This window comes from Genypterus blacodes, unplaced genomic scaffold (assembly GCF_046128005.1).
Source record: "Genypterus blacodes isolate CSIRO-AG114 ecotype Tasmania unplaced genomic scaffold, CSIRO-AGI_Gbla_v1 ptg000067l_1, whole genome shotgun sequence".
In the NCBI taxonomy this organism is placed as follows: Eukaryota; Metazoa; Chordata; class Actinopteri; order Ophidiiformes; family Ophidiidae; genus Genypterus; species Genypterus blacodes.
This window is the reverse complement of record NW_027466879.1, coordinates 17,095,165-17,119,869: the sequence shown is the minus strand read 5'-3', so window position 1 is coordinate 17,119,869 and position 24,705 is coordinate 17,095,165. Positions and strand designations below refer to the sequence as shown.

At 43.1% G+C, this 24,705-nt stretch overlaps 1 protein-coding gene across 1 annotated transcript in view; it reads left to right on the top strand.

Moving 5' to 3' along the window:
• Positions 1-2,322: 2,322 nt before the first annotated feature.
• galnt2 (UDP-N-acetyl-alpha-D-galactosamine:polypeptide N-acetylgalactosaminyltransferase 2) overlaps positions 2,323-24,705 on the top strand; it is a 37,341-nt gene continuing 14,958 nt past the window's right edge. Inside the window, exons 1-2 of the mRNA XM_076155597.1 lie at positions 2,323-2,699; positions 22,779-22,866. Of these exons, the coding sequence (XP_076011712.1) occupies positions 2,604-2,699; positions 22,779-22,866 (184 nt within the window). The 5' untranslated portion in view covers positions 2,323-2,603. The remainder of the gene's footprint in view (positions 2,700-22,778; positions 22,867-24,705) is intronic.

Sequence of the window (24,705 nt, the reverse complement as noted above, 5' to 3'; positions counted from 1 at the left end):
AAAGTTTACTGAACGACAGCCTCACAAACACGAGGCGTTGCACTTAAAGTTCAACAGGAAACCACACCACTCTTTCAGCTCTTCAGAGGCCGTTTCAGATGTCTGTGGGTTATGTTGCTTTTATGTATAATCTAAATGTACATTCAGCACTCAGGGCTGTAGTATTTGTCATGCTGGCCTACATGCAACCAAATGGAACAATGACATTAATTCAAGTAGTTACACACCTACTTTTCCTGCTTTGACAAGTGAAAATGTGTCATATCAAGTTTTCAATGCACACACTCACTGACTTGTCACCAAGTAGGTGAGCCCCAGAGTTTCAGTTTCAGGTTATTACATCACTGAAGAATGCAAGTGTCCCCATCTAGCCACAGTCCTGATGGACTGAAATGTTGGCAAAGTAACTCCATGCTAGTTGACAGTTTTATGCTTGTGCTCGATGTTTCTCAGAAATCTATGACTTGCTGCTAAATATTTCAGTGTGTGATTCATGAGTCCATATTCCACATCTCAAAAAAGGTTTCACAGCAGCAGTTCTTCCTTTTAGGCCAGTTTAGTGCATCTGTCCTGCACTTTTAGAGTAACATTGGTTTTTTCAACTATGTGAAGTTGTATCTGACATAAGTCTGGGGTTTGAACTGCCTGGGAATCTGTAAATCATTTGATTGTGTACGTCACATTATTTACACATACTTGGAAACTTGTTTGTTTGGGATTTGAGGTGCCCATAACACTGATTTAGAAGTGGAACAAAGGGCAACCAGCTCTAAGAAAAAATGCTTTAACTGTACCTCTTCAGCTAAAACGGCAGAGCATCTGTTCCTCTGCCTCAGCCTTTAACACAACCCCACCACTCTCTTTCTCAGTTTGACTTCCACCCATCCATGCTGTAACGCTACTGTAGGTAATATAAATACATTCAGTCCCTCTTCAGACCACCGTAGCTGGACTGACTATGAATACGTAGCTCTGTGTGTGCATGTGTGTAATACTATTGGGACTTTTTTGGGGGGAGGAATAGTACAAAGTGTGCATTGATAATAACTTTTTCTAAAACTAGCATTTTGTTCTGAAATTCAAAAGGGCATTTTGTCAGCAAGATGGAAAATAGACTGTTTGGAACACGCTGAACATTAACAAATACCTCTGGTTTAGTCAAAGGTACTCCAGCTGAAATTCCTCCCACAGAGAAATGGTCATACAGCCACAGACCACAGATAATCAATTTTAGATACACTTCCACATGTTTCAATTCTGACAGGAACACTTAGTCTGCAGTGTGTCTCACAAAGTATTCAGATTGATCACCTACAAGTGTTCACTTAATCATATTTCTGCTGTCTGTAAGACTTGCACAGTTGTTAAATAAACGGTTGTTAAAAATAGTGCAGTGTAAGAGAGAAGTGTGGAAAAGATGTATCAATTATTTCACAGTGTATTTGTATGGTTCATGTTCTCCTTGCTCCCTGGGATGTCACGGTCATGATCCACACTAACGTTACTCATGAGGATGAAGTCAGGAAGCAACAAAGCCTCATACAAAACACTTGAAAATGAAATCTATTACTCCAAATGTATTAATTTTTGTGGCCTCTAAGCATCGGATCAACTTCAACTTTTACTGATATTGGTTTTATTGGAGATCCTAAGTGTGCCATGTACCATGAACGAACACAGTTTCATAGTCTTTTCCATTATAGATTTCCAATGTGCTCTATGAAGACAAAGCAGATAACTCAAATAAAAGCGTTTTATTACTCTACTTCACATGTTCTCTACTGTAAGAGGTTATACAATGAGATGTTCATGATGATTGCTGTATGGCTGCTCGTAAAACAGGTTTCTATGTGGGAGGAACACGCTAACCACAGGACATGGTCTTTAAGTGCATAATAACAGAGCTGATGAAGATGCTTCGGGGGGTCGTACAGAACACAGAGCTGAAGAACCAGCGCCCAGAGAACAGATGTGGTGAACTTCTCAGTTTTGCACCAAGAATAATCATGTAGTTTCGAAGTCTTCAGTGCATCATAACAAACTATGAATCATTGAAATAACCCTTGTAATTCCACTGAGGATGGGTGGATGGATGGATGGATGGATGGAAAAAAGAAAATTATGATATGGAACACAGTGGAAGCATCTTTTCTCCTTTTAAATGGATTTTAAATGTCTTTGCTCTCTGGCTCCCCTAGCGTCGCTTTAAGGCAAAGTCCTACAGTCGGAACCTCTGACTCGAAGAGCCAAAATCACAGAAATTTTTACAACAACCATTTCCTCCTGGCTCCTGTCTCCACCCCCTCTACTTGGCTCTGCACGGCACGGCTCGCTGCCGGGACCCGGCCCTCCTCCAGGGCTCTGCCTGAGCCGGCGTTTGATTGGATTAGAGTCGGCTTGCCTTTGCCCTCTAACCCCGGTGATGTTGGCTGGCTGCTTCCTGCTGCCTCCGCTTTCCCTGACCGACTGACGAAGTCTGCCGATCCCGCACGGCGAAGTGCCCTGAACGGACAGAGCCCACCGGGACGAGCCGCTAGCCAGAGCAGAGCCACGGCCATCGCGTACACGGGCTGGCGGGCGGACGGACGACAAACGAGACAAGCATGCGGAGGAAATCGAGGATATTGATGTGTTTTGCGGTGCTGTGGGTTCTGGGAATAGCCTACTACTTCTACTCGGGAACATCGTTGAGTCGGAAGGTAGGATCCCGTTCCTCGATCGTCTATTCGGGCTGCACCGCCCGTCTCCCTGTGCGTGCGGCTTTTCTTCTAGGACAAAGCGAAGATGGGGCGGTTAAACTCGGCGCTGTTGTCCGTTTTCCTCTTTTTGGGGGGGTCGACTGGGCGCCGCAGCGATGCCGTGAGGAATCAGATAAAGGCCCTGCTAGTATCGGTGTGCATGCATTGATTTGCTGGAGATGAGTGTGGACAAGGGCAGCGGGGAGCAGAACTGGCCGGCGGGCGTGCACAGTCCTCCCGCTGTGCCTGAGAGAGTCTCCTCCGTAGCAGCAAGGAGCGGAGCACAACCACGCCGGTTAGCGTGATACAAGCTTGACCCGGCAGATAAGGTTTGCTGCTCACGCCGAATTACGGGTGAAACGATGCGGGGTGCAGGGTGTTCCTATCGGGCTGTACTGGCCTTGCTCACGGGGCTTGGAGCCTGTGGAGCGCGTCAGCATTAAGTGTCGAGCAGGGGGGGGGGGGCGAACAGGCATCAGGAAGTGGACCTATGAACGCCGGGGTGAATCTCCGCCGAGATGTGATTCATTAACTACAACTGTTTAATTAGATTGTTGTCCCGAGCAGCAGCTGTCCCTCCAGTCAGCTGATGTGTCACCTAATCACACGTTTAATGGTTAAAGCTATACCCGAGGCCATACTCCTTAAACTCCATGTCACGTGAAAGGTTTACGTCAACTCGTACATCTGTAAACTCACACCAAGAAACTGGGTATGTTTGGTTGAACCCGCTTGAAGACTTCTAGTAGTACTAATACCATTACTACAGTGCTGGTAAGACTGATTGGGTACTGGTGGACGGGGTGGATTCCAGCCAAGCCTATACATGCAAAAGTTATTTTAGGCATTTAATGAAAGTTAAGTCTCATACAGGTGATCACATGCAGCTGTGTGTGGCTGTGTGCATATGAGGAAGGACACGTTTCATTGTGTGTGTGTCTGCCTCTATCAATGTGTGCCACCCTTTCCTGCTGGGTATGTCTGAACTGCTCTGCATGTCTGATTGTCTGCACAGCACTGCTTCTCTTACTCTTCTAGGTTGAATTGTGTGTCTGTGTGTGCATGCATGCATGCGTGTGTGAGATTGTCATGTATGTTCTCCACCTGCCCCTTCTCTTGCCCTATCTTCTTTTCTCAGTTTACTTTGCTCCAGTAAACCAGAGCAGCCTTTTTGCTTTTCCAGCTGATTTGTGTGTGTGTCTCTCTCTCTCTCTCTCTCTCTCTCTCTCTCTTTCTTTCTCTCTTTCTCTCTCTCTTTCTCTCTCTCTCTCTCTTTCTCTCTCTCTCAAGGCCACCAAGGTGACACTCTGTCATATGAAACTTTCACTGGAGTTGGTGTGTGTGTGTAGGATTAATGCAGAGTCCAGGTGATCTGCTGCACCCAGCTGCTGCCATTACACAGTGGGTGATTTAATCTGTTTAAACACGGGCGGGGCAGGTAATTGTTCTCTATCACCTCGGTCCTCTATTTGGCAGAGCAAAATCAATCAATTATTTCTGCTGTCGTCATAAAAAATCTCACTGCAGGTATGTGAGTGTAATAAGGGGAAATAAAGGGGCCAAGCCAGGCTGCTTGACTCGGTTCCTTACCTGGTGAATTAGCTAATATTCAATTTGTATCTATATGGATAGTAGTTGAGCTGGGGCCATTAACCCTGTTCTTCCATGCTTCCCCGCTTTACCTGAATCTCAACATATTTCTTCTCTTTCTGGAGGTTTGAAATGGTTCCAAATAGTTGCACAACAAAGCAGGGAGGTTTCCACACTCCGGCTGCTGCTGCTGCTGCTGCTTCCTGGGTGTTGCCTTAACTCTGTGATGATTCACAAATGGATCAGATTAGATTTTATTTTGTTAGATTTTGATAATGAGATCATGATAATAATGGGATCTTGCTGATGTCTGTGTCGTGTTGAGCTGTAGTAACAATAGCAGAAAAAATGTCTAACCATAGAAATCCCACATAATTTATTCCCAGTGGCCGTAAAAGTACGTGTTAATATACGTCACATTTCTGGCCAGCGTCAATCCAAAACCACACTGCTGAAGTAGTAAAGTTAAATGGCTTGACGTTGTTGAGTTGTTTCAGTATGCAGAGTTCCATCTCTTTGCCTCAGACACACACACCCACCCCCCCACACACACACGGCCCGTCTTCCTCATCTGTGTTTATGCTGTCTGTGTTCAGAAGAGGTTCCCACTCTTGAGTAAATAAATGGACCGTTGGATTACTTGTGTTGATCTTGGTGTGGTTGCTCTTTGCTGTTGGACCCGTTGGGCTTCTCAGTTTGTTAAAGCTCTTCTGGTTTAACCTTGTCTTTGTGCTTCTCTCTGTGCTGTGGTTGCAGCCTTGTCAGACAGTTTTGATGTTTTTGTGTATCCTGATTTTCAATGGTTATGATAGTGCAGTGTGTGTGTGTGTGCTGATACACTAGTATGTTTGGGGGAATTTCTAGAGCAAGCTGTATACAATTGTACCTCTCTTCTTCTTTTACTATAGTCGGGTTTTGCTGTGCTTGGTTGGTGTTATTGTGTTTTTCCTCCCTAGAAAAGGTTGTGTGGAATTGTCAGTGTGAGCAGCTCTGTGCCTGACAGCATAATCAGGGTTCGCATTGTCACGGCAGCTAATTAAAATGCCCAATTTCCAATAATCTAAAGGACGTTGCCTGTGCCAGAGGAATTAGTTTAACTGGCTTCTCAGGCTCTGTCACACACACACACACACACACACACACACATTCTCGTGATGCTGCGGCTCTTCAAATCAAAGCTCTCGCCAATCAGATTTTCTGCTGTTATCATCTCCACACCACCCTATCTGGAATAAGGTCTCTTTTGTTGCAGTCTGTATGCCAGGGGATTTTTGAGACGCTTTGAACTGGATCTCAGTGCCTGTGTTCCATTTCTGTCTATTATCACAGTATCCTGTTCATAACTGAGGTTTCTGACAAACTAGGATTTTTACTTCATTATACAGTGAAGTGTGCATATAGACCTTCTTACTTATGTTCCCTATAACTTTGTAAACACATTTTGACTCACTTCAGCAGTTGTTGGAACCTATTTTGGTATTCAAGCGCAAAGGTTCCTTCCTGTATCAATTCATGAGTGGAGATTTCCACTTTACCAAACCATTCTGAAATAGAAATTTTGTTGGAAAAGAAATATTGTAGGAAATTTTACGAAATTCATAATTGTGCTTTTAATCTTTGCCTGCAGGAGCTGTTTTCTTGTGAAACCAGAAATCCATCATTTGGCAGCATTTGGCAAATATTTAGCATCAAATATTGCAGGGTAATTGTGACAACACAAGTAGCAAATGTTTAGTGTGTGTGTTTGACTGACTGTGTCCGTAGGTGCATTGTTGTACATACAAGTGCACAGTTAGCTCGCTGTCCCACCAGGATGTCCCATTACCCTCTTCCTTGTCGGAGAGATCTCAGAGAGGTTTTCCTGACAGCTCGAGGGGGAAAGTAACATCCTATTGTTCAGCCTCTTTTTTTCCTGCTAATCAGTGGAGTGTTTATGGAGGTTACAGGCAGATAGGGGCACCGGCGGTGGAGGGTGACACCGCAGGAAACATCAACAGACGAGGCCTCCTTATCAGCCGTTTCAGCAAAGCTTCAGTCGGTAATTGGAGATGATGAAGTAGTTAAAACAGCTTTTAGATTTTTTTGGAGAAGTGACTTGTTGGTTGGCGCTCTGCAGCAGGATGAGACACTGGCGCCTGTGTGAGGCAGCTGAAGTAGTGAGTTCAGTGAGATTCTCCCAGCTTACTGTGGAACACCCATGAATGAAGTCAGTAGGGACATTAACAGTCTGAAATGCTGGATGGACGGAAAAGTGTGGAGTGTGTATCTGCAGCTGGAGGCTCCCAGTCTTTGCCTGCCTGCGCATGTTTCAGACTGCGGCTCCATCAGTCTTCCCATGTCGCACTGTGAGGCAGCATGACGTGACTCGGCCAAAAATGTTGGAAAAACTGTGAGGCCGTTGCTCACGGTTTCCTCTGTGGTGTCAGATGATGCTGCTGTTTGTTAAACAAAGTCACGACCCCATCGTCACTCTCCCCCTCTCTGTCTTTCTGTCTCTCACTCCATCTCTCAAGGTTGCACATTCAATTCCATTTGCCGTACATGCATGCTTGAACACCCACATCACCATACAGATCACCACGCTGATTACATGTTCTCAAGTTCCCACAGTGTTACCAGTAACTGCAGTCAGAACAGACGCGGCTTGAGGCCACTGCGGTTGGATATTGTTAAAATCCCAGAATACTGTGTAATTCCAGCCATGTCTATTATTGATAATTGCATAATTGCCGTTCCGTAGAGTACAAACTAAATTAATAAAAGGTTTAAATGAAGGTGGGAAACCCTGACTATTGCAGCGTGTGCAAAAATACAGCTTTGTTTTTGTGTGTGTGACTGATTCAGCATGTGAAGATACTAAATAGTTATTTTTTAAGGCTTTACATACCAAGAACCTGCTTAATATTCACATTGGAATTCCACGTTATCAAAACTGAGCTTCACAGACGGTCCTGTCCTGTTGGGGTGAAGTATTATTAAACACACACCATGTTGCTCGGGGGTGATGAGAAGCGTACCTTTCCGCTCGGCTGTGATGGCTTTTCACAGCTGGAATGAGCTAATTTAAACCGCTAATTCGCACAAAATGGACAGAGGAGGAGGAAGCGATGATGGGAAAGATGGAGTTCACATGCAGAGACTAAGGCTGTGGGGTAAAACTGGCAGGATCCTGCAGGGTGGAGGGTTGGCAGCCTTTCTTTCCAGCAGTGGGGAGGTGTGAGGCCTGGTCTGCCCACTCTACAGCGTCATGACTGGCTGGCTGTTCTTGCTGCTGTTCTTTGATTTTTCATTTGTCAATCGGCACAAAGTTGACTGAGTGTGGCTCATTCTTCAAAAGTGCTGTATCATGAATGAAACTTTTGCTCTATTTTTTTATTGAAGAAAGCATTTAGTGCGAAATTGAGCATTGTGGTGACGGTGACATATCACTGCCTGTACAGATGGGTTGTACAGGTAATGTACAATATCGTTATTGCTGATGAATAACTCTGAACTAAAGTGTCACCAAATAGTCATGGTCCTTTTACACGGTTCCTTGTGTGTAACTCATTTTCTTTTGGAGATTATTTTTGTACATACAGACGGAAAGACACAGAAAAAGAAGAGAACTAAAACAATAAAGGGAGACCACAGCCAGCAAGGGTTATGTCAAAATAACATCTGAATCTCTGCAGTTGCATTATTATGACTTCAGTGTTGCTGGTTTGATGATCACAGCAGTTGCAAATCGAATCATTGGCTGCGGCGAGAGAGACAAAGGGGGGAAATCAGAAAAAAAAAAAAGGGGAAAAATCCCTTGTAAATCAGAGGAAGGATGATGGATCTTTTATTATTTGACAAATGTAGAGTTCAGATGTGTCGCTGTGGAAGTGGAACAGAAGAGGCGGGGAATAAAACAAAACGGCGCTCTGCTCGCTGGTGCCTCACCAACAATGCAACCAGCCATGTGATATTTGGACCAGTTATGGCTCTGAAGAGGTCATAAATAGAAAAGACAAAGGTTTTTCTTGAACATTGAAATGTGTGATTTGTTTTAAAAGTATCCCGGGGCTTGGTATCTGTGCCGCTGTTATCAGGTCAAATTATTCAAACTGGCAGAGCAAATGTAATCAGGAGCAGAGGTAACCATGACATTTTGCATGTGGCTTGCCTTTGTGGCAAGGACATTGAAAGAGCACGATACAAACAACAGGGAGAACGCTTCTAATTAGAATAATCATGTATCAATGTTAAATGAGTTGCTACATTGTCAGGCACTGAACTGTGATGAAGTTGTAATGGAAATACGTGCCGGCTTAAATGTATATCGCCAGGGGACACGGATGTGTTGCTATGGCAAAGGGACTGCTTAGATGAACAGCAGCACTGGTTGGTAAATAAATGTATAATCTCTTCTAATTCGCTGTCCTTATATGACGAACAAGTGAGGATGAGAAGTTACAGGAAGTGAGATGCAGCGCTGCATGTGTCAGGCTTTTGACTCTAATCCTACCTGAGCCATGTAGAGCCGCAGCTAACCAGCCCTCAGGTCTCTTCTGCACCATTATGGTGCTAATTCCATAGCAGGGTAGCCTGAGGGCTGAGGCGTGCTGAGCATAGGTTCAAGTCAGTGATGGATAAAGCAAAGCAATCAGACTGATGCACATGAAGCTTTATCAATCACATTACATTTCCACTTATATAATAACTTGTGGATTACCAGCGATAAAGTACACATTATGTAATGTGACCAATAGCTATTTTAAATCGGGATGTTACAGTTTGCAGTGCAGCTCACATCCCACCACACTGTACTGTGAAAGAGCTGAACACCTCTGGATCGAATGTAGTAATGTAAATGTATTCTGCAGTGATGTATACATTATAGTATGACAAACTTTAAATATTTTTTTGTCTCATTCAGTTAGAGTTCTTAAGTATTACTTTCAGAGTGTGTGTGTGTGTGTGTGTGTGTGTGTGTGTGTGTGTGTGTGTGTGTGTGTGTGTGTGTGTGTGTGTGTGTGTGTGTGTGTGTGTGTGTGTGTGTGTGTGTGTGTGTGTGTGTGTGTGTGTGTGTGTGTGTGTGTGTGTGTGTGTGTGTGTGTGTGTGTGTGTGTGTGTGTGTGTGTTCGTGTGTGTGTGTTCGTGTGTTCGTGTTCGTGTTCAAATCCATATCCAGATAGTGGGTGGTAGTCTGCCAAAGAAGTGGGTAGACCAAACAAATTCAGCCCAACCCACTGCAGCCTTATCAGCTCTGTGCTTGGGGGAGGTGCCAGTAATGAACTTCTACTCCTTGCTTGCATTTTGTTGCCAAGTTCATTGAAGAATAAGCTGATGATGTGTCAGTTTTTCCAACAATGGCGGCTGCCGTTGACCAATTGGAACAACTCTTGCCATTACTGCCACTTTGGTGGTGGGAAAGTGGCTGAAATTAGGAAAATTGTGGAGAAAAAAAACGTGGTTGAATACATCTTGCTCACATACTGTGTGTGTGTGTGTGTGTGTGTGTGTGTCCTTGCACGAAGAGGTTAAAAACTCTGCTAATGTAATATTACTGGGCAATAGTGGTAAGGGAAAAGCTTGTTGTCAGTAAAGCAGCTGATGTTGAAATAGGTTTCAGGAAGCATGCTGACTCGCCGGCTCTACAGAGCTCTTCTGATTTCTTTTCAAATACGGAGTGGTTTGAGCAACTGCCAGCAAAGTCATTGAGGCAAACTGATCACCAGAGGCTGAAATGATCTGTGCCCATAGACTCCACAGCTGGTGATTCATACACTGGACAAGTAATGACGTTTACAAGTCTGTTCGCCCCAACCACATCAGTAGGTTGCTCGAGACACATTTGAGACTCATTTTAGCCAGATGTAAATGTCTCTCCAACCCTCATATCCATCACAAGACATTACATGCCCTGGAAAATGAAGGAAATACACTTTTCATGAAATAACTATGGCTACAGATGACTGAAAGTTAAGATTCTGAGCCTAATGACACAAAAATGGTCTTTCCATTGGGTATAATTCTGGATAAATAAACGTCCCTGGCAGTAAAGCCATGGTGGTATTAATACCAGACTGCTGTGATGTAATCCTCTGCTGACAGAAACCCTGGATGGCAGTTATGTTAAAACAGAGACACACACTTAACACAAGTGTAAATTATGCCTCTATTTTAACATAAACCCCAGCCAGGGTTCCTGTCGACAAAGGATTACGAGTAACAGTGTGTCTTTAACACCAGGCTAGTTTCACTACCCTAGAAGCCTGTACAGCCTGTGGCCGATGTAATTGTGTAACAGTGTAGGTGATTTATAGCAGGAAATGCTCTTATTTCATCTAAGCAGCTGTACCCATTGGTTTGAGGCTGAAATGCCAAGACTGCCTGTACATTTTCAAGATGGTTAACATAGAAACTGGTTTAAGGACTTGTTTTCTGCTGTATTGAGATCATTTGTTTGGATGTGGAAGCACATTTCAACCCATAGATAGTGTGATTGTTTTTTAACTGAATGTGTGGAACATTTTTACATGACAAACCAGTTTGATTACTTCCTTGTTTCAGACTAATCCCTCGAGCAGTTTCCAGCCATGCCATCACAAGAGTAACAGCAAATTCCGCCACTCCCTACATTTTCTATGAGAGAGAAAGGTAAAAAAATTAGAATGTTCACAAAATTGTGCATTCACCAGCATTAAATAAGTTCACACCTGGCATAGTTCACACAGTGACTCTGGAACCCATCAGGATTATATGATTGGTCGACCAATCTGGAAAGCTGAATTGAGGCGCACATTTAAGTTGTGTAAAATGGTGAAGCTTTGAGAGGGTCGTGGTGATGTAAAAGTGCGGTGTCTTTAATCTTCCTTCTTCACCCAGAGTTCAAGTGTCTGCAAGAATGTGGTCAGGAGGTGTGTGTGCACTTTGACCTTAAAGGCTTGGAGACGCTTGTCTACATGGTTATAAAATGTCAGTGTTTATTACTGTGCATGTAATCATTCCGCCGTGTGTGTGTGTGTGTGTGTGTGTGTGTGTGTGTGTGTGTGTGTGTGTGTGTGTGTGTGTGTGTGTGTGTGTGTGTGTGTGTGTGTGTGTGTGTGTGTGTGTGTGTGTGTGTGTGTGTGTGTGTGTGTGTGTGTGTGTGTGTGAGATAAGTTCCCCAGTTTCTCTGCAGCAGACCATATGGTAATGTATTAATTTCCCTGTGCCTCTAGCTCTCTCTCTTTCCCCCTTTCCTCTTCATTTGAGAGCAGCTTTCATTGTGTTTCTTACATACTTTCCTGTTTTCATTGTTTATATGTTCTTTTGATGTAGGCCAGAAATAAATCGCTTTCCTCGGGAACCGATCATCAAACCACCATAATCTCAGTCTGTGTACAGACCTACCGCAAATATTCGGGCCTGTGACCCGTCGTGGGCCCTAGCCCACAGTTTTAGAAACAACTGGTGTAACGAGAGTAACAGAATCTCCTGAGCTGTTAGACCTTCTGCCCCTTCTCCCTTTGAAAAGGTTGGTTTGATTTATCTGTGCTTTCAGCTAGGAGGGGGTGGAGCGATGTGATTGTGTCAGACCCCATCCGGAGGAATAAAAATTGCAAACGCCATTAAACACCTTAGCTTGGGTTGATTTGAAATGGGTTGTACAAGCTTTTCCTGCTGCGTGTAATTATGCACTAGAGCCTACTGCCACTTTAGAGTCTGCTACTGACTGAGCATACATAGAATTCTTTTGTCTTCTTTAGTACATAATAACTCTCCTCACGTCAATTCATGGACAATTTCATTACGACAAGACCACCTGCTGTCAGCTGTGTTTATTCCCGACACACACTTTCCTGCCACCGTCTCGCCTCTCTGCTGCCCCTCTTCTTCCTGCTGCCGTCCATTAACGTGGCATCCACAGATTGAGTGTGTGTGTGTATGTGTGTCTGCTGATCTGCGTGTGTTTTCCCAGGTCAAAGTTCAGTGTCCCACCCAGCCTGTGAGTCATTGACCCAGAAGTGTGTAAATCCGAGTGAGATGTGGGGCACAGAACCGCAAACGGTGACATTCAGTGTTCAGACGTGGCGCGGGGCTCTTTCAGCTCAAGTCATTAAAAAGTTGAAGAATGAGCACGGCGACACAAAATTAAAAATGCCAAGTCTGAGATGAATGGCGGCATTAGCGGGTTGGCATTCTAGCCCGGCTGATCTCTGCTGATTCTCTCGTGGCAAATGCCAGCACATAAGCATTCTGTAAGGAGAGAGAGAGAGAGAGAGGCAGGCTGAATTATGTGCTGTAGCCCAGCTCGCCCTTGGCTGTCAGCGGACCGGCCTTTTCTCCGATGAGACCTAATGTGTCCGTGGAAGTGTGTGCTGTAAGGTACACAACCTGCTGCCGTGCCTCAGGAGCCTTTGTCCTTAACGCTGAGCAGTCATATGCTGTTGTATCAATGCTGTCACGATAAGGCCTTGATACTGGGCTCATATTTATTTACCAAATGCTTTCAATGCAATGGAACACAATGATTCATGATGATAGTGTGTGTAAAGGCAGGTGCGTGTGTGTACCCAGCATTATTACCTTTGATATCTCAAACCAAAGATTCCGAACTATACCGGTGATGCCAATCCCTGAAAAGTGTGTAACTAACATATAATTAGTTGAAATTGGACAAGTCTGTACTTTTACATTGTGTTTCTCTGAGTATAGCAGGGCAGGATAATTGGTATTTTTTTGAATGTCTGAGTCTGTAACTTTGCACATCCAACATGGCGAAGAATTGCATTTTACAAGCCGAGATGATGTTGTTGTCTTTGCATGTAAAATTGTGGGCTTCCTTTAATCACTCGCACACAACCACATATAGACACATAGGGGCCAGATGTATAAGTAACCCATGGAAGAAAAAGAATGTATGTGCGCAGTGTGGTTTTGTGTGTGTGTGTGTGTGTGTGTGTGTGTGTGTGTGTGTGTGTGTGTGCTTCTGTCATCCATGTTGTACAGTAATGATGTGTGTGTCTGGTGTTTTTAGTGGCCAAACTATCTTGACTTGCCATGTGTGGTGTGTAACTTGGCGTCTGTTAATGCTTAAGTTACTGCCACACATCAACATTGTGTGTCCAGCACATGTCGGGACTGAAATAAATGAAAAGAAGACACTCACTCACTTCTCCTCCATTCACTTCACACAGCAGACACACACGTTGGAAGGAAATCCCTCACACGGGTTTTCTCTCTGCCCGTCTGCCTCCAGGGCGGCAACGCTGACACGTTACGCACCGTTGGAAACTGAGCACAGTCAGCTACAATTCTAAAGTAATTGTCTGACATTTATATCTCAATGTTAATTAAACATGCAAATACTTGTTATAATACTCAGCAAATACACCCCTGCTCACATCGGATCATGATGTCATCAGGCAGCAGCCCGTCGTAATACATATCATTGGGTAACGGCTGGTGCCAAGCTATCACAGAATCCGTCTGGTTTGTGTCCAGTGTGGGTGTGTCGGTATCCACTTTTGACTCTTGGATGAACATGTGGGTGGGAATTGTCAATGTGTCTATAATTCAACAAAAGCAAAGAGGGGAAAACCTGGATCAGTGTGTATGCAGGTGGCTTAAATTGGGTGAAAAGCGACTTTCAGTGCAGGTCCCATACAAGGTTCTATCCATCTGCTACAAAAAGGCTCTAAGTGCCCTATATGAGCTTCAACATGTGAAGCCATCAGTGGCCAGAGGAAACTGAAAGAATCTTGGCTCTGGTTCAGGTTAAACATAGCAACATACACACAATACACACTTGTCCTACTCACATCCTTTACATGATAACCCACTAAAACACACCTTTCACTACTGGCTCCCAGAAAGCGCTTTGCCTTTTATGGGCAGGAAAATATTTTTAGACTTAAAGCTTTACACTGTTCCAACGAAAACTTCCCCATACATACACACACACACACACCGATACAGTCCTATGGTATGAGGTAACCTGTCATGCGTGTCAGTACTGTAATGATCTCAGCATCCTGGGAATCTGCTTCTTATCACCTGTTTGGCATTTAGTGTGAATTGAGCGTTTTATTACAATCACTTAACTCTTTCAGTTTTATTGCGTAATCATCATAACAGTTTCCAATTTTGATGGTTTTATTTCTGTCCTTTTCCCCCACAAATCTCTCTCTTAAAACACCCGATATTTTCACAAATCACTATAATTATGTAATAAAGAGCGCAGTGAAAGCACAAATCAGCCTGCAGATCATCTTTAGGATGGCGTTTAAAGTCAAAAGCACTTATTTTTGTTGCCGTTGTTGGTCACAGTAATCACAGGCAGCGACTGTGGTCCAGGATAGGACAATCATTGACTGTTGGCAGGGAGGAGTGCAGGGGAGCATCAAAGGAGGAGGAGGAGCAAGGGGGGGAGAACACAGAGGAAGCAAATGCTTGATGAAAGAGTTCAGCACAACTGAATTGGGGATTTAAACTTCCCCTCCCTCTGCACCTCCACCTCCTCCTCTTTCCTCTGCCCTCACTGACCTACTTTTCCCCCCTCTGCTGACACACTCCAATGATTCAGCTCTCTCTCTCTCTCTCTCTCTCTCTCTCTCTCTCCCCCCCTCCCCCCTCCTCCCCCGACACTTTTAAGGAAATTGAATTTGAACTTGCTCACGACGAGGAGTCATTTGTCCAAATCCCCCGGCCTCTCCACAGGCAGGCAGTAGGTGGTTTTCATAATGCCGAGTAATCATTACCACCATACTGAAATCTGACATTTTCAAAACCTTTCAGGAGTGGAGATGTAATATGGATACTTTGGAAGGATTTTTAAAGGACTTCGATTACTTTCAGGCTGTGCTTATGAGTCCCTAAATGTAACACACCCAGCACATAAAGTGTAATGCTTAAATTCATATGGATCACATTAACAAAAGATGAGAAGTAAGAAAAAAGGTTCCAATCCTCCATTGCTTTGCCTTTCTTGTCTCTTGGCTGCTTTGTTTTCCTTTTTTCCTCTCTTTGCTGTGCCCCTGGAGTCCAGAACAGAAACACTGAAGGCCTTGTCTCTGACCATCTCCTTGTACATGAAAAAGACGTGCATGCTCGTGTGCGTGCGTGTGTGTGTGTGTTAATGCCATTCTTCAACAATAGCTGTAATGGACACTATGAACCTGAGCTGTGTTTATTGTGTCTGCAGGGAAACGGTTGGTGGATCTGTGCAGAAGAAATAGAAGATTTTAAAGGAATACAAATTATTCAGACCTTGGTTCTAATACGTTGTTTCATCCATTGTGCAATGGAAATATAGATGACAAGATAATCTGTGTGTCTCTGGTTTATTGTTCCCACTGGTGTGTGTGTGTGTGAGTGACGCTTGAATTGTTAAATGATGGCAGGGAACTCATCATCTCAGGACTGAGAATATGAGAACTTGAAGTCGCTGTTAATTTGTAAAAAACCACAAGTAAGGATTTCTTGGGCAAGAGATTGTGAAATTGTGTGTGTGTGTGCGTGCTGTGTGTGTCGGATGCAGATGGGAATTTGGGAAATGGGCCAGAACTCACAATTACTCCATTGAGCTGTGGTATAACCCTGTCCCTTCCATTGACTCTTGCTCTCTCTCTCTCTCTCTCTCTCTCTCTCTCACTCCCTCCCTCCCTCCCTCCCTCCCTCCCTCCCTCCCTCACTCACACACTCACACTCACACTGGTGTGACTTGTCACAGTTTGCTCAGTGCAGTCTGAATTCTTCTCCAAGTTGAGAATGTTTAGAGAGAGAAATTATTTAAAATCTACACACACCCTGTTTGACACGGAGCACAAAATCTCTCACGCTTCTGATAAGTTCCATTGTGGAACTGCTGAGTGAAAGATCATCTAGATTCTCTGCCCTCTCGTTTGTTTTAGCAGAGATTAATATTATTTATGATATATGTTACTTTGAGATATATTTTGTTTGCCTATCAGATGCAGTGTTTTGAAATCAGCTGATACTGGTTTTCCTGATGGGCTGATAATGATGCTACATATTTTGGATGATTTCAAGTTGTTATTTTATGTCAACTGCTCCTCATTCTTCTCTCTTCGATAGAAGCTTTACTCCAAACAGATCCACTTTGGAGGAGGGATTATTATGTGCTTCTCTCCTGCAGGTGTGAGTCAATTACCAAAAAAAGATTCCAAATGTCAAGGTAGAGACGGAGGAAGAAAATGGAGGGAGAGGAGGCAACAGAGTGAGAATACAGGCGGATCAGTGGAGACGAGAGAGGAGGGATAGATAGGAGAGCCAGTAAGTGGAGGAGATGCCACGGAATGAGTTCTGAGACACTTTAAAAGAGCATAGAGAGGCTGTGAGGTATGAGGGGTTTTGGGAGGTGAGGAGTTCAACGATATAATTTGGCAGCTCCAGTGTTTGCTGCTGCAGAGGCACCAGAACAGTCAGTCTCACCTCACTGAGCTCTCAGCTCAACACTTTGTTGCTAAAAACTCTGCTGGGAGGCAAACCTGAAAATACAGAGACCTCTCTGATCTAACCCGCTCCGTCTCATCTAACCCGATCGCTCTCTGTCTCGTCTAACCCCGCTGTCTCCTCTGTCCTGTCTCTGTTTAGGCAGTTTTAAAAAGCTAATTTTAGTGTGCGTGTGCGTGCGCGTGCGCGCCGCCAGGGGACACAGAGCTGTGATTAAAGAAAAAAGTGCTCAACATTCTTTGTTCTCTTTGATAATGGCCACCACAGGGAGGCTGAATCAGGGATGTTAACACGGTCACAGTGCGCTCACGTGCACTCCTGCTGACTCAGTTCAGCCATTATGTGCAGTACACTGCACACGCTGTGTCCCTAATGTCATCATGTTGAAGGATGTTCTGACAGAGATGCACAGTAATTGATGTTTTCCAGTTTATTAGTTGCTCACCAGCAAACACAACAGCCATTGTTTGTAGTGATCGACCACATCACCCCTAATTTGTGCCTTTCACACCACAGTGAAGAGAGGTTGCTCCTTAATTTGCGGTGACATTTTGATGCGGGTGGAAATGATGCAGCGTTACAGAGCCACTTCCGACTTGAAGCATGGCGGGGATATGAGCAAAGAAGTTCCTAATTGAGTACAGAACAAAGGCACATGTGCTCTAACATGTGCAGAGGCCTGTAGCAAGTCCATGAACTCCAAAGATAACTCCCATGAGGTCCCTTGAAAATTTAGATTTTTCCACTGAATTGCAGAGCTGATGATCAGGCCTAAAAGAAGGGGCTGGTAGTGGAAGTGAGATTTTTTTGTCAATTTCTTCTCATATTGTTTGTTGGTCTGGATTCCCCATTCTACAGTTTAATCAAAATAGAAGTAATACGACTTATTTTTTATACCTACTCAGCTTTAGAAACACTATCACCAGATATGAGGTGCATTTATTGAATTCACCTTGGCAAAGCTGGCTCTGACATGCCAAACATTACTGGTCTAAAATAAGCCCTGGAAATCTTGATGAAATGTTACAGTGGTTTTCCTTTACTTGTGGAGAGTCTGTTCACATCTTAAGTGCTGTTTTTCCATTAATAACACAAGAGAATAACATATTCAGAGGTCTGAAAGAAATATTATCTGTGAATATTAAGAAAGTATTGTGTGTTCTCTCTGGTCTGACAATGACTTTGTGGTGAATCACAAGATTCCTCCTTATAAATGCAAAAAGTATTTTCTTCTCCTGTGACGGTCTTTCAATTATCGGCAGCTTTACACCGGTCTTTGTGATGTTAAGCAGCAGCCTGAGTTCATTCTTGTGTCATTATAGCATCTTCTCTTTAATATTTCATACCCAATCGTAACCTAAGGCTGTCCCTCTAGAAACACTAACCCTGAAAGTGAGCTGCTGTGACCTTCTGTGCATTTTACATTCACACGTTTGGCGTATAACACACTTTCCCCATGCCACTCAAGAAGTATACATTTTTTAAATGAGCAATAAGGAGTAGTGCAGTTTGTTAACAATAATCCTGTGACATATCATGATCATGTTACAGAGCAGTGGTTGTAAATGACATAGGGTACAATTGAAGCATTGTTGATTGATTAGTGTTCTAACTAGTTTACTGTTTGTGGAAGCAGGCAGGTCAGTCTTAAGTAACATTTAAATGGACGGTTTGGTGAAAGTATGGTTGTATTGGTTGACGGTGGCTTCTGGGAGCAACCCATGCAGCATGATTTTTGTGGGATACTGTTTTGATTCTGTCCTGGGGTGTCAAAGGTTGGGCTTGGAGCATACCTGGATTTGGTAGGTATTCACTGCCTTGCTTAAGGGCACTTTAGCAGGACTGATACTTGCTGTCAACGGGATTTGAACCTGAACCCTCCAACCTGAAGGACATTTGTTGAAATTGCTGTTATAACTCTATGGGTGTGGTATAGTATCACAAAGTACTGAGTTGAGGAGAAGACAAAATTAATTAAATTATAATTGATCTATGTGAGTTATAACGTCTCTTCAGAACAAGTTTGTTACAATGCATTGTATCTCTCCAAAGTGCATTATAGCAGCAAATGTGGTGGGTGATGACAATGTTGCTCCATTTGTGAAGTCCTCTTAGGATGTTATCAGGATTTAATCAGGCTTAATTAAGTCCACGTAGCATCAGTTGTTTGTGATTGTGCTGTTATATGCGTATACTATTGGAATATAGACATAATGTAACAAATCCTAACAGAACCGCTCATCTTGTGCTGATGGAAAACCTTCCGCTTCAGTATTTCTCCTCACTGCTGTTGTTTATGAATAATAGACCTTGAGAGTGTTTGCATTAAACTCACAGAACAAATCAGTTCATCAGAGCTGTTTGCTATATCGGAGACAGGCTTCATGCTGGACACGGTGGAATAGAAAGCAATTTTGTCTTGTTTATATTAACTGCAGAGCGTATTTCAGTTAGGTGTGTGTGTGTGTGTGTGTGTGTGTGTGTGTGTGTGTGTGTGTGCGTGTGCGTGCGTGCGTGCGTGCGTGCGTGCGTGCGTGACTTGTTTCTTTATCTGACTTAATCTATCAGTGAATTGATTGGATTACTGTGAATCAGACTGTGGCTGTTACAGACACACACACACACAGATGCACACAGACACTTGTGGGTTGATCATTTTTCACAGCTGAAATCCTTGAGGTGATAGCTATCGTAAAAGTGCAATTGCTCCTTTAAATTTAATCTAGGAATTACAACTAGGAATTTGCTCAAATGAATGAAATTCAAGGGCTGCCAGAAAGCACACATTATATTGTTCAGGTGTTCTGAATCAATTCTGCTGAGCTAATTGACAACATGCAAATTTTACATTTCTCATGTAAATACGTGAAGGATTACAGTTGGTGTGTTTCGCTGAGTACTTAAGCTCATCCAGATATATCCTCAACATTGCTCAGAGGAGGAGGAGGAGGAGGAGATGGAGAGACGGATACGGCATTCAGCACTCGGTACAATCTGACATATGTAGACATGCAACAGGCTGGTTTAAGCTTGGATTTGTCACGCCGTTTAAACATCAGACTGAATTTGAATATGGAAATATGTCCTGACAGCGATGTGTTTGTTTATTGCTGATTTACTTAAGCACAATCACCTACAGAGAGATTGCTTCTCGTGACTTGTCAGGTGTCGCGAACTCACTGGTCTGTTTTTGTATCTGCCACTTTGTGTTATAGAAGGACGCAGAGCTCAAAATAGTGCTTTTTTTCTGTCTCGCTGTGTGCAGTATGCTGCCAACCGCTGCCCTACATAAGCCAACAACAAAGCACTGAGATAAATGCACACAGCAGGGACGTAAACACCCATGGGAGCATTTAGGTGCCTTAAAGTAGGAAAACAAAGGAACACTGGAAATTTTCAGGAAAAGCAGGTCAAGTTAGACACAAACAGCTCCAGACACCATCATAATTAATGAAACCTTTCAGACTTTGTTATGAAATAGCCGGTTCATTTTCTTGACCCCATGCTGAGCTGAGAGCTGGCTTTACACCACACTGACAGACAGATCTGTGTGTCTCCCCCTCCCTTTGTATGTGCGTTCATGCGTGTGTGTGTGTTTGCCTCTACGTGTCATGTCCATCTGTCAAATGGCAGACTAAACGGCTGCCAGGGAAGACAAAAAAGGGAAGAGAGACGGAAAGAAGGAAGGAGAGACAGAATGAAAAGAGAGAAAGACAAAAGATGTAGACGGCAAGGAGTCATTTTGAACAGACTGTCCACATGGTGTCAACCAACCAGCTGTAGTTTATGTCTGCTTTCCAGGTAATTTGGTGTAAATGGATCACATGTATTAAAAACAGACTGCTGTCATCATCTTCCATGTTATGTTGATTTGATGAGAATACATTGAGCTTGTTAATGTAATAGAATTTAACCACTTTTATTGACCAAACATCACAGTGTGCACATTTGACATTCATGTAGTTGGTTGTGATTTTATTTTGCAGATTGGAGGTTACATTGAACTTCCTACACAACTAAATGGAAGCGTGTGTGACATTAGCCCACAGGTCCACTGGTCAGCTTCCGTGTCTGAATGCATTTGTGCTCTTGTAATGATGAGTAGAACTTTTCTCCTGGCAAGCTACAGTTCCACAACTCCATTTCTTGATTGGACTGAGCTGTGGCTAAAATTGTTGGTACCATTCCAGTACAAGACACATATTTTCTCTGAAAGAAGTTGAAACTGACAAATACATAAGAAAACAAATGAAAGCTGTCTGGACAAAATTATTGATACCCCATTATGAGAGTGAATAGATTGTTAGTGATAAGTCAAGCAGACTGTTTTCTTTCATTGGTATCAAAGGTGTCTTCAATCCCACACAGTCATTCAGTCAATTTCAATGGAGAAAAGGCCTCCTATGCTGCTTGGTGTCATTGTGTGCGCCACTCTAAACAAGAGAATGAAAAGAAGTCATCTGAGAAGATAAGAAAGAAAATAGTATTGTAGGTTTTTATTTTATTTTATTCAGCTGGTACCAAAACATTTAGTCCTTTGAAACTGTAAAGAGGTCAGGAGGGAGGACAGAGATTTGTGCAGCAGCTTACTCACATTCAGTCTGTTTTAATATACAGGTGGATGTTCATTGAGACATGTATTCTGTGAGGGAGGAATGTTAATCTAAAGAACAGATTGACCTTCACCCTTCTCACCCACCCACCCACTGGATGACAGTCACAGAAGAAGTGGCAGTTATTTTGATGGCTTAGAGACAAAGCATTCACAAACACCAGCAGGAAATAAGTTGTAGAAAATAGCTGCAATAATCTTCTTTTCTACGTTTTTGCTGCCTCTCTCGTTCTCTCCACCACCTGGCAGACTTAGTAGCCTCGAGTGTCACTCAATCACTAGCTCACCCAAGGTTGTAAGGAAACGGATCAATAAAACATTTTGGAGAAAGGCTGGAGGTAAAAGAAAACAACGGAAAAATAAGAGTAAGACGAGGATTTTCTAAATTCAAGGGCAGCGGTCCGGACAGAGACTGACTGACGCTAATAGCCAGTCGTTTCAGTGTATCGATCTAAGAAGAGCCGCATGCCTGTCTGTTCATTCATGTTAAAGTCAAGGGCATGAAAGTAACTTACTCGTGCGTGGTTGACCTCAATAGGGATCGATGGAACTGATGAACGCAAAGGCGAAAACTGAGTCGAGTGTGGACTGGATGAGTGAATTGATGATTTGATGGGGTGTGATGTTAGATTGCCCGCTTTCATTGTTGTCTAACGGGACTAAAACATTGATGGACTGCACAGGATACAATTGTTTAGAATTTCATATCATCAGTCAAGTCAAGGTTTTGTCGCTGTTGTAGATCGAGGCTCGTTTAGTCTCCAAGACATTTGGCTTTTATCCCAGTAGATTGTTTAGTTCTGAGGCAATTGTAGGCAGCAACCCAGGATTTAACCCTTGAGAGTAATTTAAAGCGTAGGCCAGGCGACTCCTCTGGTGACGTGGGAGTGGTGTGAGGGTGGTCCGATGGCAGACGTTGGATTCATTAAGGAGACTTGACTTGGCGTGCAATCTCTTCTGCAGTTTAGAGCAATGGCTTTGTTTTCAGGCGCCAAGTGGTGTCGCAACACACCTCCTCTGTTTGTAAGGATGTTTGTTATGGCTGGAAGGATTCCTTAACTCTTTTTACCACTTGCCATCTATCTCCAGAATCTGGATTTTGTTTTTTAAAGAAGTGACAGTCTTGCGCTACAACTTTGCATTCAAATTACGCTTGCTTGTACTAAACATTCAAATTATGCTCAGGCACTGGAATAAATTCTTGACAGAAGCAAGGAACAATTGCTTTAGTGCAAAAAAAGAGCTACTGCCTCACTATTATCTTCTCTGGAACTTTCTCTTCTGTCTTAAACTATAATTATGTATCCAAATGATGTTGACGTTATTCAAATACTGTGTGCTGGCTTCCAGGATCAGCTGCATAAACAGGTTTTTGTCTTGAGACTAAATGTTTGTTTTTTTGTTGCTTTCAGGATGATTGGGGCACCAGTGACTCATCCAGTAGGAACAAACTTCACAGCGCCGATGACAAAGTTCACAGCCTGGAGACACTGCCACCAGGTACGAAACGTCACTACCCAACATGCACCAGCACAGGAACAATGTCACTACATCCCCATGGCTGAGATAATAGTAAAGAAGACAGAGAATCCTATGAATAACAGTTAAGCTACAATTGGTGAGGTGTTCACGTGTCCGACCACTATCTCTCTAAAGGTGATGGAATAGATTGATTGATGGATGAATACCACCTGGATTGATCATTTGAGTGTGGATAGATGGTGGAGCAACACAGTCAGCTTTGCAATATGCTAAATGCTCCAGTCTAAACCATGCAAATGTTTATCTAACTAATTTGTGGATCTATTGTGATATCCCTGCAACTCAACTATGCATCTCTCCAACGATGAGAGACGCTGTTTGAAAGAAGAGTCTAACCAAAGTCAGGAGAGGAGGAGACAGACCACCACTCTTCTGTCTGTAGAACATTTTTCAATTGTTTACCCTCTGTGTGGCTCAGCGCAGCAGTGTCAGATTGCTGTATGTTCTCTGAACTCAAAGGACAGGGAACAAACAGCACAGTGCTATAACCAACAATGGCAAAGGTCCAGTAAACACTGAGTCACAAAAAGATACATTCAAAACATTATTTCTGATTGCGAAATATGGCCTTTTTTCTGATTATGTCCGATGTCAGCACCTTCAATTTTGCCAAGATGTCGATTTTGAGATGTCAACATGTATGAGTCAGACTTCGTTTTGAAGCTCAGTCATGAATGATTTTTCGAATCTGAAAGCTTTGTTCTTTGCCTAAGCAGTTTTTCAAAGAGACGACAAAGTGGAAGTTTGAACAGTTTAGAGAGGAGGTACAGCTTATTGAAGTGTTGTTATAACTTACAGGTTTTTAATTAAAAATGTAGAATCAGATTTACATTTCTAAATATTTTTTCTTTATTTGTTAGTTTTAGTTTAATTTGTATTGTCATTTCCCCTTTTATTGAGTCATTTTAATGATAATGACCTTGAATTGGACACATTCTAATCAAATGGACCACTGGAAATTAAGTACAATTTATCAAATTGGGCTTTTTTGATGTCTCAGTGCCTTTATTACACAGTGCAGCATTATGCCATCATATTATCAGCCAGAAACACAGCAGAGAGAGCTCATGGAAAAGGGGAAAACGTATTGGAAAGGATCAATAGTTGTAAACTGATTGAATGAGATGCTGGTAAGGTGTCATACCTCAACACAGATGAATGACAACGTACTGAACGTGAGGCCTGCATTTTCATTGTGACATTATCACAATTATCACAGATTAGCTCCACAGATAATAAAAAAACAAGCAGTCAGCAGCTGTGGGTAGGAGGAAAGAGTGAGAACTGAACCAATGTAGTTGTCGACCAACAGATCAGCTGGGACGTGATGGCTGCTGCACGTTTCAGTGTTGTTATGTCCTTGCTAAGTATCACTCATGGCTGCAGACAGTAGTGTCCTTCAATTAATACATACTTCAACATAGCCGCCATGCTGTGTGTTTGTCTGTGCTACGATTAAAGCTAAACTCAGGATCAGGTGTGTATGATGGAGTAAACAGGATTCCTTTGTTTGCAGAATATACATATTCATACAGCAGGTGAGGAAAGAATCCAGACTATGAGACGGTGGATTGGTTACATGCTTGAGTGAACCAGTTGCGTAATCTAGGTCTGTTTCACTGAGCCGGGTATTTCATTTTATGAAGAGTTCGTCATATGTGTTTATTACGTTACAGTCAGTTATACAGGGTTCATTTTGTTGCCCCCTCAGTTGGGTTTTTGGAGACAAACGTGTAGAATGTCTGGGCGATATTGCATTTTCTGATTATTTCCTACATTGACTCCGAGTGCACCACT